Raw genomic sequence first — 15,665 nt, 5'->3', positions numbered from 1 at the left:
AAATTAAAGTGGATTCCTCCAATTCCAATGGGACCATTACTTATCAACTTTAAGCAGTTAATTTTGAAAGATATTATGAAAGTAACTAATTGAAAGTATAGGAGACATCAATATTCAATTGTTCTAAGGAAGAGCATCAAGCGCTGAGATCATTGCAAGCTAATTCAGAGATTAAGATCACGAGAGCTACTAAAGATGGGACAGTTGTAGAAATGATTAAGAGGAAGATATGATGAAACAACTTTCGGTACAAATAGAATATGTGGAACTTCAGGTAGATCCCACTATATCTTTATGATCACAGATTAAAGATGTGACTTGGAAGGATTTGATCATGAATATCTAACATCTCAGGAATTTCAGTTCTTGAATGTATCACACTTGAGAACTCCAGTTATATACAGTACTTACTTCCAAAAATACATAAGACTCTGCATAAGCCACCAGGAAAAACAATAGTCTCCAGGAATCTTTTTTGAAGCCTTTATAAGTTTATACAGATTAATTTTAAAACATTTAGTTAAGCTGAGTTTTTCATATATTTGTGATTCCACACATTTTATGACTAAGTTGTATGGTTTATACGATGTCTCAGCTATACCTTTCTGGTGACCCCAGATGTGATGTCCTTGTACACAGTTATTCCCCAAGATGAGGTTCTGCTGGTACTTTCCAAAGAGCTTGATAAATCTTCCACAGGAAGAAGGGTGTCAACTTTATTTATTGTTCAGTTGGTATCAATAGCCATGAAGAATAATTTTTTTGTTTGTTTTCAAGATCATATCATAGAAACATAGAAATAGATGGCAGATAAGGGCCACGGCCCATCAAGTCTGCCCACCCCAAAGACCCTCCCCTACCTTTCTCTGTGAATAGATCCCACGTGTCTATCCCATTTGGCCTTAAAATTAGGCACGCTGCTGGCCTCAATAACCTGAAGTGGAAGACTATTCCAGCGATCAACCACCCTTTCAGTGAAAAAGAATTTCCTTGTGTCCCCGTGCAGTTTCCCGCCCCTGATTTTCCACGGATGCCCCCTTGTTTCCGCGGGACCCTTGAAAAAGAAGCTATCGTCCATCAGATATCTGGAGTAGCAATGGGGACCACTATGGCTTCCTCTAGCTAACCTTTTTTTGAAAGATTTTGAAGACCGGGGGAGTCAAATCAATGATTTTTCAGTGTACATCAGATTATGGGCGAGATTTATTGATGATATTTTTTGGGGACTGGATCTCATTTAAAGGAATTTGTAGGATGGCTTAATAGTTGCCATCAAAAGATTCTGTTTGAGATGACTTATCATTCAGAAATTTCTTTTCTGGATCTTTAGATTATGAAGGGGATAGATTGTTTTACCTCTAAGGTTTTTCAAAAGAAAACTGATAGGAACATTCATTTTTCTTCAATTTGACAGTTGCCATTTGATAGCTTTGAAAAGAAGTCTACAATTCTCTTAATTTTTGTGCTATAGACGCTATTGTTCCAATATTGAGTTATATAAAGAGCAAACACAAGATCTCAGATTAATTTAAAAAAGGATATATTGATACAATTGTAAAAAATGCTTACACTAGAGCCAAATATGTTAATAGTGACCAATTATTTTTGGATGGGCAAGAAAGGAACACTGAATGGACACTTATTTATGTGCTGTGCTATACTATAGGTATAGGAAAGATTGTTACAGCAGTGCGTGAACATTGGATATAGTTCAATCACATTGGAATATAGTTCAATCACATACAGTATTTGAAGGCATGAACCTGAAATTTGCTTTTAGTGGGAACCAGAACCTGAAAGAGATACTCTGTCCGGCAGATATAGCTCAGTCAAGATGCATGAATGAAAGTACTGGCATTCATACCCAATGTGGCAAATATAAGACCTGTGATTTGACGATGGAATTAACCAACAGTTTTGAACATCCGATTACTAAAGAATTTTTTCTTTTGAAAAATCACACCTCTTTTGGTTTATCATATGTAGTTTACATGATAGTACGTCCATGGCCTAAACTTTATGTGGAGCATATAACCCAACCATTCCGGGTGAGATTTGGGGAGCACAGGAGTGCAATAAATAGATCAGAGAAGTCATAAGCATTACTCATTTTATACTCATGAGCTGTCCTCAGGGATTGACTATGTACCAGTAGATTGGTGACAAGAAGCTGCTTTATTGGTGGTGACAAGAAGCTGCTTTATTGAGGTGTGAACATGAATGGATATTATGACTGGGCTTGGAGGAACCCTCAGGATTAAACTCCAAGATAGAATGGCACTAGTATTTTGAACACGAGTTTCAAATGTTTTTGATTACCAATGTAACAGTCAGTTGAGTAGTATGCTTTTGTGTTTCAATTACAATTTAAAAAAACAACAACTCGGGAAGTCCTCCATTTGTTAAAGCAATGTAGGTGTCCAATGACATCATCCGCTATTATAAATAACGAGTGATTCAGCAGTGGCAATCTTTGAGATACCAGTGAGCACTGGAGAGAACTACTGACATTTTAAAGTAAGTACTGTCTCTGCAGAGGATGAAATGAGTATTTTTACAGTATTTTGTTTGTGTCTCTGTGTTTTTAGATTGGGGTGGTCCTTTCCATGATGCAGCATTAAGCAAAACGCTGGCTGGCCAAGGTCAATGGAACCGTTAAGATAAGTGGATTATTTCACATAAGTTTAGAGACTGTAAGGAAAATTACAGCAGGGCTTTTTTTAAACCGATGAAGTTAATTACCCTATTCAGCCTGTAAGTAGAAATTTATTACTACAGTTGGGGTTCTGAGCTTTTTTGCTTGACATGACTGTTGTAAGTTAATGCATTTTCACTTCACTTCGGTTTAATCTGTTAAACTTTGCTGGAACTAGTTTTGTTTTGATATGTAGTGTTTTGGGGGGTTTCTTTTAATAGTAGGGTTCCCCAGGGGTCTGTGCTAGGACTGCTGCTTTTTAACATACTTATCAATGATCTAGAGATGTGAATAACTAGTGAGATAATTAAATTCACTGATGATACAAAGTTGTTAAATCACAAAAGGATTGTGAAAAATTGCAAGAGGACCTTGTGAGACTGGAAGACTGAGTGTCAAAATGGCAGATGACGTTTAATGTGAGCAATTGCAAAGTGATGCATGTGGGAAAGAGGAACCCAAACTATTGCTACATGATGCAGGGTTCCACGTTAGGAGTCACTGCCCAGGAAAAAAAATCTAGATGTCATCGTTGAGGATACGTTGAAACCCTCAGCTCAATGTGCATCGGCAGTGACTGAGAAAGCAAGTAGAAAGTAGAAATTATGAGGAAAGGAATGGAAAACAAAGATGAAAATGTAATAATGCCCCTTTGTCGCTCTATAATACAGCTGCAACTTGAATACTGTCTGGTCACCGTATCTCAAAAATGCTTGAGTACTTGACTTTAAAACCGCTTAGATATCTTTAATAGGCGGTATATAAACTCCTAATAAAACTTAAACTTAAAAAGATATAGCTGAATTAGAAAAGGTATAGAGAAGGGTGACAAAAATAAAAGGGATGGGATGACTTTCCTATGAGGCAGGGCTAAAGCGACTAGGGCTCTTCAGCTTGGAGAAGAGATGGCTCGGGGTGATACGATAGAGGTCTATAAAATACTGAGTGGCGTGGAAAGGGTAGATGCGCGTCACCTATTTACTCGTCACAAAAATACTAGGATTAGGGTGCATGCAATGAAGCTACTAAGTAGTAGATTTAAAACAAACCAGAGAAAATATTTTTTCACCCAATGTGTAATTAAACTCTGGAATTCATTGCCGGAGCTGAGCAAGGTTTAAAATAGGTTTGTATAATTTCCTAAAAGAGAAGTGCATAGGCCATTATTGAGATGGTTCGGGGGAATCCACTGCTTATTTTTAAGTTAAGCAGCATAAAATCTGTTTTACTCCTTTGGATCTTGCCAGGTACTTGTGACCTGGGTTGGCCACTGTTAGAAACAGATTATTAGGCTTGATGGACCTTTGGTCTTTCCCAGTATGGCAACTCTTATGTTCTTATATCATCTATGTGTGGCTGATTATCCTGCTTATCCATGGAAAACAGGAGAATTCAGTGAATGCAGTGAGATAATCCGTTAAACATTCTTCCGTTTACTGCCATTCACAAGTGTATTAAAATTTTGTAAATGTGTGATAGTTTTGTATTTCCAAAGATAAACTATTGCAAGCATGAAAGAAGCTATAAAAGACATGGCACTTTTCCACATGCTTCAGTATTAAATTAGTTGATATGCCAAATTTCCTCCAGTGTTTAATCACCATGAAAGAAATGTGCTTTTATAGTCCATCAAACACCCACAAAAAGATTTCCCTGCTCCTCTGACCTGTGCAGCTATTTCATTCTTTCCTGCCAATTTCCTATGGACATCTTGTCTTCCTTTTTCTTCTTTCACAGCTGATTCTGACTCTTGCTGCTGCAGGTGGACAGTTACTCAGACCTGCTGCTATAGCCACCACCAGCTGTTGCCTTTCAAGCCCTTAAAAGGGCTTAAAAAATCTCTGCTTCCCTACTTAGTGGCCAGATGTCATTGCCCACTCCCACTGCTGCACAGATGGAAGAGGCTACTTTTGTCTCCCAACCTCTATCAGACTGAAACTGTAGTCTAGTCTAATGCCCCATTCTGGACTAATGCTACTCATTAGCTGTCAGAATCTTCTTATCTCAGATAAAGGGATTTTTGAAACCCTTCAGACAGGATCCATGAGAAGTACCTGCTGCATTTAGAGAAACAATTAACATTATTTAATTTTTATGACATATGCAAGTATAAAATTTGATAATAGGGTAAAGAGGGATAGAACTTGATATACCACTTTTTCTGTGTGGTTTACACAATTAAAGCGGTTTACATCCTTTTCAACATCTGTATGTCCTTGAAACAATTTACACTTATGCAGACGACATCCTCGTCCTTCTTGAGACCGATTCGAACCTCACCGACCTGTCTAAGAACATATCCTCTTGTATAATGAACCTACAATCCTGGGCCCACACTGTGCAAATGAAATTGAATGAGTCCAAAACAAGACTTCTTTGGCTCGGTCCAAAACTAGATCACCTACCCACCTCCATCCCACTACCCTCTGGCTCCTCTCTGCAGCTTGAGTTCTCGAGCAAGTTCTTGGGCATCATCATTGATTCCACATTGTCCTTCAATAACCACCTCCAATCCTTGGTAAAAAAAATGCTTTTTCAGCCTTCACATACTGAGGAAAGTTAGATCCTGCTTCCATCAAAAACATTTTACCCTCCTTGTCCAATCCATCATCCTCTCCAGATTGGACTATTGCAACTCTATCTACTTAAGCCTAACTAAGAAAAACCTCCACAGACTCCAACGGATTCAGAATGCCACAGCCAAGCTTATCTTCGCTAAAAGTAAATTTGACCATGTCTCCCCGCTCCTGGCCAAGCTCCACTGGCTTCCGATAATCGCCAGGGTCCACTATAAATGTGCCTGTTTAACTTTCAAAATCCTATATGGTATCCTCCCTCCCTTTATCCCTCTTTCTTGGAATTCCTCAAACCCTAATACCACCAGATCCTCCCACAAATTAAAACTATCCTTCCCCTCGCTAAAAGGCATTTCCCACACAGGAAAGCTAGGGACCTCCCTCCACTTCAAAATCACTGAGCTCTGGAACAACCTTACCTCCCCTCTTCCGGAACTTGATCTCTCTCCAAGTTTTCTGCAAACAACTGAAAACCTGGCTTTTCTCAAAAAATGTAAGTTTCCCTCCAACTTAGGAATCAAGGAAACTCTTATATCTTGGCATCCCAAGTCCTCTAAATTTTCTTCACACTTCTACCTCTAACCCTCTGTTGTAGTTCCTTCCTATTTCTCCTACTGTAAACCGCGTCGAGCTCTACGAACGTGGAGATGATGCGGTATACAAACCTAAGGATTAGATTAGATTAGATTAGTAATGAACTATCTGAGTTTTTTTGCTTCTCCCCCACCCTTTAAAAGTCCAATGGCTGTACTTGTATAATTATCATCTCCATTTTCATTTCAAATTTTGACACTTATATTTCAGAATGTGGGTTTATCAATGATGAAATATTTGTGGAATTGGTTAATGCCCTTGGTCAGCACAGTGATGATGATGATGACGATGACGATGATGATGAAGATTGTGATGACAATCAGGATGAAGACATGAATGTGAAACGAAGAGATAAGGAAGAGAATAGAGATGGTATGTCTGCCTAACAGTTGAGTATTATGAGTGTTTTCTGCAAAGATATGTAAAACATTAGGTCTTTAGTTAATACCTTGGTTTTTAAATGATTCACATCTGTAGACATAAAGGCCCCGATTCTGCAAACTGCGTCCCGATTGTAGGCAGCTGTAGGCATCCAACAGCTGTCTAACCAGCCAATCGGGACGCAAGTATTTTTTTTTTAAATGCTCCCTAGGCAGGCTGCCTATATTGAAGGTGCCTCCGGGAGCCTAGGAAGGCCCGCCTAAAGTCGCCTAAGGCTAGACGGTAGCCTTTAGGCGAACCTAGGTGGCCATACGCATCTCCCTAAACCAGCAGGAGACGCGTACAAATGCTGGCCTACATTGTGAGAAGACGCGGCAAAGGATCCCCGAACGATCGCAGCAGTAGGAGGGAGCCCATCTTCTCCTGCCCAAAGATACCCCCCCCGAAGTTCACGGTGGCAGGAAGGTTCCCAACTCCTCCTGCCCGAAGACCTCCCCCCCCCCCGAAGATTACAGTGGCAAGAGGGAGCTCAATCCCTCCTTCCCAAAGACTCCCCACCCCCTAAAGTTCGCCGGTAGGAAGGTTCCCAACCCCTTCTTCTGGAAGGACCCCACCCCTCAGACCCCTCGCTAACACCCCTTGGACCCTCCCTCACTAACAAACCCCCCCCCCCCGGAATCCCCCCATTAACCTTACTAGATGGCCAGCCAGCCGGGTCTTCCTAGGTTACAGGAGGATTCCTAACCCCTCCTGCCCGAAGCCTCCCCCCTGAAGATCGCAACGGCAGGAGGGTTCCAAAACCCTCCTGCCAGAAAGCCCCCTCCAAGATCACAGCGAATAGAGGGAGCCCAACCCCTCCTGCCCGAAGACCCCCCTCCCCATTAACCTTACTAGTTTGCCAGATATGCAGGTCTTCCTACCGGCCGGCCGGCAGGCCCGCCTCCTTCAAAATGAGGTGTGCCTGCCCCTTCCCGGTGCATTGTGGGATGCACCGGGGAGAGGCCTAAGACCTGATTGGTCCATGTGCCTAAGGCCCCTTTTATGTGCGGGGCCTTAGGTGCCTGGGCCAATCAGGCTTTAGGCCCTTCCCCGGTGCATCCTACAATGTACTGGGAAGAGGAAGGCCCGCCTCATTTTGAAGGAGGCAGGCCTGCCGGCCGGACGGTAGGAAGACCTGCACATCTGGCCAATTAGTAAGGTTAATGGGGAGGGGGGTCTTCGGGCAGAAGGGGTTGGGCTCCCTCTATTTGCCGTGATCTTGGGGGGGGCTTTCTGGCAGGAGGGTTTTGGAACCCTCCTGCCGCTGCGATCTTCAGGGGAGAGGCTTCGGGCAGGAGGGGTTAGGAATCCTCCTGCCACCACAATCTTTGGGGGGGACTCTCCTGCCACCGCAATCTTCCTTGGGGGGGGTGGACTGGCAGCCGTGGTGATAACTATAGAGTCCACGTCTACAGTAACCCGGTTCTGTAACTAGCATCTATAACATGGACATCGATTACAGAATCGGGTTTATTTTAGGCGGGTGTAGGCCCGATTCTGTATAAGACGTCCCGGGCGTCCTAATCAGAATCCGGGCCATAATGTATGATAAATAATTCTCTTGATCAAATCTTGATCTTAACGTGCAGTTTTTCAATAGAACTGTTGTTGGTTTCTTTTGGAGGAAAAATTACTTGTTGACCTGATGAGTTAATATTCATAACAAAGCAGGCTGCTATTTTAAATTTGGCAGAATTTTTTTTTTTCTGCTGGATAATAAAGTAATGACCATTGCTTCCAAAGGAAAGTTCTTTAAAAACTACAAAGCATTAAAGAAAAACTGGAGATAGCATAGCTCACAAATTGTGATGTAAAATGTCAAATTCTTTTTAATGTTCTCCATTGTTTTGTGTAAAGATAGATCATACAATAGGCATAACATAGGTGAATTTAACTTTAACTTTTTTAATTTATTGGCTTTAATTTTTATGTGAGAATGGACTAGTATTGGTTTCCTAGCCTCCTTTACATATGTATACAACCTATAATCTTCTTTACTCACCTCCTTATCTCTTCGCTATGCTGCACGGGCCTACTCCTCTTTAGAGTTCTGCTTCACATGGACCTTTTCAACGAGCAGAGATTCAGAAGTACTGGCAGCCTGGCTCTTCCTTGCTTAATTTTTGTCAGTAGAATAGGGAAGAGCTGCTCTCTTTTAGATTATAGTAAGTGATATTGGGATGTGCAGAAATACATAATCAACTCTTCTGACAAAATCAAAATACCCAGCATAAAACTCTCAATGCCAATAGTATGGGAGGTATTTCCTGACCTCCTCCAAGAGCTTGATGGTTCTTTACTAGTTCTATCATATGATCTTTCAAGGAACTGGCTTTGCTGAGTTAGCAGTAAAGAAGAGTCTTAGAAACTACCTTCTGGTGAGGCAAAGTCAAGCTTCCCATTTTAACCAGTATTGCCACTGCTGGTACTCTTTCAGAGCTGACCATTGTCCCATAAAGTTGACTACTTCTGTTAGACTGAAGTTAGAAAACTCCTAAAAGCTATATTCTCCTTCTTCTGGACAGACTGCATAATCTCCAGATAGGACAAAGAAATTTGAAGTTCTTTGCTTATCTTCTACAATAGACTATGCAAATGAGGTGCAAGAAGCATGTGATAATTTTGGTTACTGGTTCTATGCCTAGCATTAGTCACTTGAGTTCAGAAAAAGGAATCTGTAGTTACCATCAGACCACTCCTATGTACTTCCTAAGAAGAGCTTTACTACCTGATAATTTGTCTTTCTGTTGCAAAGACATAGAAAGCTGTTATCCTCCTTTAGTCGCAAACTTTGCAGAAGAGTGTCGCTCATATCTTTCAATTCTTCCCCTTCACATGGAAGAATAGCTCCCTCTTCAGCTTTTCCTTCTGAAAGCAAACTGAGAAGGTGTGTTCTGATCTAGAGAATGACGTGTCCCCATCCCCACCCCGTCCTCGCAGATTCTGTCTGATCCCATTCACACAAGTCTTGAATAGCTATTTTATATTGAAATCATTTTATTAAAGTATAAAAAGGAACAATATGCTGTACAACTTGTCATTTTATAAATCACAAATACAGAAAAAGGATCAACAAAACCCATCTCTCACAATATCCCCTCCACTATCAGGAAAACTGAATGCTACATAGAAAATTCATCCTAACAGAATACCTTGGTCACACACACAGAACACAAATGCCAAATACATAATAACTGACCAAAAATGATAAACATAAACCAAAATCCCAAGAATCCACATCTTCCACATAGTAGTACAACATCAAAGAGATAAAATAATTGATAATAATTGATGAAGGGGGGCAGGTAGGGTTTTATCTTTAATGGTCTATTAGATTATATGTGTTAGATTTTATAGTACTATATTAGAATCAATTTATGATATATTTTTGTGCACTTGTTGTTTGATTTAAAAATGAATAAAGAATTAAAAAAAAAAAAGATAAAAAGATTAATTTTCTCCTGTACTGTGCAAAGTATAAAGATTACACATGCCAAGGGGCCAAGGAGTGCAATTAGGGCAACTGCTCCCTAGCTACAGAAAGCTCTAAGCCTGCTGGAAGCTGAAGATTGCACGGGCTAGTAGTGGGCTTTGGAATCTTCTCCCAAAATTCTGCCTTGGGCCCTACCCATGTCTAAGGCCAGCACCAGCAAGATAAACATTTCAGTTCTCATATTCTAATCACAAAATAGATAATAAAATTATTTTTCTACCTTTTGTTGTCTGGTTATTTTATTTTTCAGACAGTGTTGGTCCCAGGCTCTGGTTTCTGTTTCCCTCTGTCATCTCTTAATTCACTCACTAGGGTCTCCTGCTCATTTGACATTTCTTCTTCTCTGTGTTCACTATCTATCTTCTATCTTTGTGTGCCTATCTATCCCTTTCCTGTGTGTTCTGTACCTCCCCATTCAGCATCTCCTCTGAGCCCATCTCCCTGTATTTATCATCACTACATCCTGCATCACTCATCTCCCTTCTGTGTACCTGTTCTCTCCCACATCTAGCACTTTCCCTCTGGGTCTATATACCCCCCTCCCATGTCTGGCATTGCCCCCTCTCTCAACTCCCTTTGTGTCCCTGTCCCTATTCTCCTCCCTATGCCCCTTATTTCCCCTCTGCTTCTGATAACTCTGTGTCTCTCCCTCTCTCTGCTGTGTTCAGTATTTCATTTCCTATTCTTTCATTCGCTTAGTATAGCATCTCTTTTTCCCTTCAGCCCCTTCTCCAACACATCCAGCACCTCTCCCCCTTCCCTCCAGCTCCCCCTCCTGCAGGTCCTGTAGCTCTCTCCCTTCCCTTCAGTTCCAGCCCTCCCAGCCCTCTCCTCCATAGGTCAAGCACCTCTCGCTCTCTTACCTTCAGCTTCAGTTTTTGGTCCCAGATCTAGACACTCAGTGGCAGTAGGGTGTAGAATAATAAGACAACAGCCAAGTGTGCTTTGGGAAAGATACGTTATATCAAAATAGACTTATTACAAATATACAGTGATAGAGCATAGATTGGTTACAAAGTAGCTTCATTGTATGTGTATCTGAATGAATGTCCTGCCTGAAAGAATGTGTGCTGGAGTCAGAATGTATGTGTTTGAATGGGTGGGTATGTAGAGGCCAAAAGAGAAAAGAGCAGGCAGAGGGTTGAAGCCAGTCTCTTATATACTTTAGTTCCTTTGTTCTAGCATTTTCCAGCATCTTTCTATGCCATCATTTTATATTTGTTTTGATCTGATGGCTCTCAATTGACAAGGAGATATGAATTCCTTTGAAGAACTGCTTCACAGAGCCTGGCTGGCTGGTTTTCCTTTGTGGCTGGTAAGTACTGGTCCTGACATATGTTAAACTACCCCAAAAGATAGTAGCCATCTAGTCTACACTTACATTTGTTGGAACATTCTACTGTTGGAATTAAAACAAGCTGCAAGGGTGTTAGTTTAAGAAAGTGTTAAAAACTGTATTGCACAAACTTTTAAAACATGAGTAGTTTAGTGATTTATTTATTTGCTTGGTGTTTATTGGAAGATTTTTTTTCTTCATGATCCCTTATGTAGCTTAGGGATTAACTTTGGTTTTTATACATTTTGAATGGTTCTGGTGTGTTTTATTCGTGAGAATGAAGTTAGTTTTAGTGTATTGAATTGTTTTGTTGTATTGATTTGTCTGATTGTATGTTTTGTGTGATTTTATTATGTGTGTTATGATGTTATCTGCGTAGACCTGTTGGATATGCGGGCTATAAAATTTTAAATAAATAAATATAGATAACCAAGATCAGCCTTTTAATATAATATCCTAGGGGTCTTTGCTGACACTCTAGGTAGGCCAGCATACTGTAATTCTGAATGTAATGCTGACACTCACAGTCTCACTCAATGTCTTCCCTTCCAGCCCCCACCCCCTACCATTACAAACTTCTAACCACAGATGCTTTGATGTTAGGATGGGGTGCTTATCTAGACAGCTTCTACATTGAAGGAGTATGGTCTCACCATGAGCAAACCCTCCATATCAATCTTCTTGAACTGCGAGCAATAGGCAACACTCAAAACATTCCAGGACCGTCTCCTCCAACAGGTAGTCCTTATCTGTACAAACAAGGGGACACATGATCTAGCCACCTTTGCATGGAAGCAATAGAGATTTGGAATTGGGCAACTGTTCACGGCAAACCTCTCAACAGTTTACTTAGCAGGAAAGCAGAATGTCTTGGCAGACAGATTGAGCAGACTCCTTTAGTCTCACGTGTGGTCTCTCAGCACATCCATCTTATGTTGGATTTTCTCCAAATGGAGGCCACTTTACATAGATCTCTTTGCTTATATCCAGCTTCTCTCCCTTTCTGTTCCTTCCCTCCCTAAATCCCATTGTCCACCATCTCTCTCCCAGTCGGATTCTTCATCATTTTCAAGGACAACAACAAACTTCCAGAATTCTGCTCCAGACTAGAGAGTTGCGCGGGGACAGAAATCCCACCCGTCCCCGCCAAAGTCCCACCTGTCCCCACCCGTCCCCGTGAGGAATCCCACCCATCCCCGTGAGGAATCCCTCCGTCCACACCCGTCCCCGCGAGGAATCCCACCCGTCCCCACCCGTCCCAGTGAGGAATCCCCTCCGTCCCCGCCCGTCCCTATAAACTTCAGAAATAGTTATTTCATTTAATTATGCTACTGAATTAAAGGCTCTGGTAGAAACCCATTTACAAATAAGCAAAAAGACTTTATTAATTTGAAAATATTAATTGGGAAGAATACATACGTTGTAAACGGGTTTCTACCAGAGCCTCTAATGTTTATAAATTTTTATCAACACAACTAATATTCTACTTTATCCTGAAGCAAAAAAAAAAAAAGAAATAGAATTATTTTCCTACCTTTGTTGCCTGGTTTCTGCTTTCCTCATGTTCTCATTCAATTCCTTCCATCCATTGTCTCTCTTCCTTCTGCATCTTCCATTTGCTCTGTTACTGTGCCTCTCCCTTTCTTCCCCCTTCTAAATTGGTCGGGCACCTATCTTCTTCTCTCCGTTCCCCCCATAGTCTGGCATCTGTCTTCTTCCCTGCCAGCGTCTTCTCCCTACTCTCTCTTCCCCATTTCCTTTCAGTGTCCTTCTCCCCCCCATCTTCCCCATGTCCTGTCAGTGTCCTTCTCCCCCCTCTGTCTTCCACATGTGCTTTCAGTGCCCTTCTCTCCCCTCTGCTTCCCCATGTCCTTTCAGCGTCCTTCTCCACCACCCCACCCCACCCCCGTCTTCCCCATGTCCTTTCAGCATCCTTCTCCACCCCTTTGTCTTCCCCATGTGCTTTCAGCATCCTTCTCCCCCCTCTGTCTTCCACAAGTGCTTTCAGCATCCTTCCCCCCGCCCTTCCCATGGCCTTTCAGCGTCCTTCTCCACCCCTTTGTCTTCCCCATGTGCTTTCAGCGTCCTTCTCCCTCCTCTGTCTTCAAGTGCTTTCAGAGTCCTTCCCCCCCGCCCATTTTCCCCATGGCTTTTCAGCGTCCTTCTCCACCCCTTTGTCTTCAGTGCTTTCAGCGTCCTTCTCCCCCCTCCTTCTCTACCGCCCCGGGTGCAGCACAGCCGGCCAGGTCCCCTTACTTTTGTGGCACTTCCCCGACCGACCGACCAACAACAGCCCCGGTCCGACAAACCTCCCTGCCCTTAACCACAAATCTAAATTACCTTCTTACAGCTGCTGTAAGAAGGTAATTTAGATTCGCGGCTACAGGGCAGGGAGGATTGTCGGACCGGGGCTGTTGTCGGTCGGTCGGTCGGGGAAGTGCCACAAAAGTAAGGGGACCTGGCCGGCTGTGCTGCAACCAGGGCGGACCGCCCCCCCTCCCTTGGTAGCCACTCGAACCGCGAGGCTTCTCCTTACCTGCCCTGCCTGCAGCACAGAGCCGAACGGAAGTCTTTCCGACGTCAGAGCTGACGTCTGGAAGACTTCCGCTCGGCTCTGTGCTGCAAGCAGAGCAGGTAGGGAGAAGAAGAGCCGCGCGACTGAGTACATCCAGCCCCACAGGATCCCCGCTACCCTAGGGGGCGTCCCCACGGGATCCCCGTGACACGAAGGGGGAACCCGCGGGATGCCCGCGGGTCCCCCGGGATTCCCGTCATCCCCGTTCCCGTGCAGCTCTCTACTCCAGACTCTGTACTCCCAATCACATTGTGCTGGATGTCTTCCTCATTCTATTGTGCTAGATGTCTTCCTCATTTTATAAACAAAGGAGTTTTCAATACCTTTTTAAACATCAGGATATCAGAAAGTGATCATAACGGTCTTGTCAATTTATTTCATAGCATTACTCCTGCTACTGAAATCACAGCTGCTCTCATATTTTCATAGTGCATATGTACTAACCCATCCATTGATAGATGCATCATTCCTGCAGACCTTAATGATCTGAGGGGTTGGTAAAGCGACAACACATGTCAAAAACCAAGGGATCTTACAGTGAATAACCTTGAAAATCAACACAAGAATTTTGTAAACAATACGGGATTTAACAGGTAATCAGTTTTCTTCAATCAAAGTGTTACTTGCTTGAATTTACTCCCACCACATAATATACGTGCTGCAGCATTTTGAATCATTTGCAATGCTTTACACCGTGTAGACGATATTCCCAAGTAAAGAGCATTGGGATAATCCAATTTTTTGATAATTACAATCTGTATTACCAAGCTGAAGCCCCATTCCGATAGCATTGGTTTGAGTTTATACAATGAGCACATTTGAAAAATGCTGCCTTGATCACCACCATCACTTGATCTTTCATACTCAATATTGAATATAACCAGATAACAAAAATCTTCCTCTGCCTGTGTATTACAAGTTTCATGCTATTTACCACAACATTTTGAGGCCATAAGGGGTTTTCTTTCCTGCCAATTAGCATCACACCATCTTAAGATTCAGAACTAGCCTATGATCTGTCATCTAATCATCCACAGCTTTCAAACATGTAGCTAATTTTACATTCAATTAAATTCTCCAAAAATGAATATCAGCATAAAATCTATAACTGACATTCAATTTCTGAAAGACAGCACTTAGAGAGACCAAGTAAAGATTGAAGAGTAAGGCCAATAGGATTAATCCTTGGGGGACTCCTTTAGTCACAGACACTGTTTCTGATACATGCTCATTACTCTGTACTCTCATTGATCAGTCTTGGAAATACAAAACAAAGCAATCATATACTGCACCTCCTATTCCCATCTTCATCAAAATTTGCAGAGAATCTCGGAGAGAGCGAGAGCCAGACGGCTTTGAGCATGCGCAGATGCTGAAGGCTTAGACAACAGGAAGGATCTTCGTTCACTGGCACGTCCTGGGGCTGCGTGCCAGTGGCAGATGGGGTAATGCTTTGTTTGGGCTGGTGGGGGATGCCAGTTTGCAAGGGGGGCATTCACGAGTTGGGGGGAGCAGCGCCGGTGGCCTCGGGGGGTGGGGGGGAGCAGCGCCGGTGGCCTGGGGGGGGGGGTAGGAACAAATCAAGCGAGTTTCCCTTACTTCCTATGAGGAAACTCACTTTGATATACAAGGAATTTGGTTTATGAGCATGCTTCTGGAATGAATTATGCTCATAAACCAAGGTTCCACTGTATTAAAAAGAGACAGCAAGAGAAACTAGTGAGAACAGGATGGGAACAAAGAGCAAAATACTGGGTAAAAATCTGAATCTCATGCTTCCTTGAAAATGATGAAGAATCCGACTGGGAGAGAGATGGTGGACAATGGGATTTAGGGAGGGAAGGAACAGAAAGGGAGAGAAGTTGGATACAAGGGATGGTGTGGAGAGGGGGGTGGTGGATAGTGATACTGGATAGGAGGGGATAGTTGGGAAGAGAAAGGGAGAGCTGGTGGACCCTGGGGTGGTGGGGAAGGAG

General features: G+C 42.6%; 1 protein-coding gene across 1 annotated transcript in view; it reads left to right on the top strand.

The window, feature by feature from the left end:
- The window catches only part of EZH2 (enhancer of zeste 2 polycomb repressive complex 2 subunit), a 378,737-nt gene that overhangs the window by 203,025 nt on the left and 160,047 nt on the right, over positions 1 to 15,665 (top strand). Inside the window, 1 exon segment of the mRNA XM_033930316.1 lies at positions 6,076 to 6,237. Coding sequence (XP_033786207.1) covers positions 6,076 to 6,237 — 162 coding nt within the window.

The sequence above is a fragment of the Geotrypetes seraphini genome, chromosome 2 (genome assembly GCF_902459505.1).
Source record: "Geotrypetes seraphini chromosome 2, aGeoSer1.1, whole genome shotgun sequence".
NCBI lineage: Eukaryota > Metazoa > Chordata > Amphibia > Gymnophiona > Dermophiidae > Geotrypetes > Geotrypetes seraphini.
The sequence above is the reverse complement of the archived record's forward strand: the minus strand, read 5'-3'. Positions and strand labels throughout refer to the sequence as shown.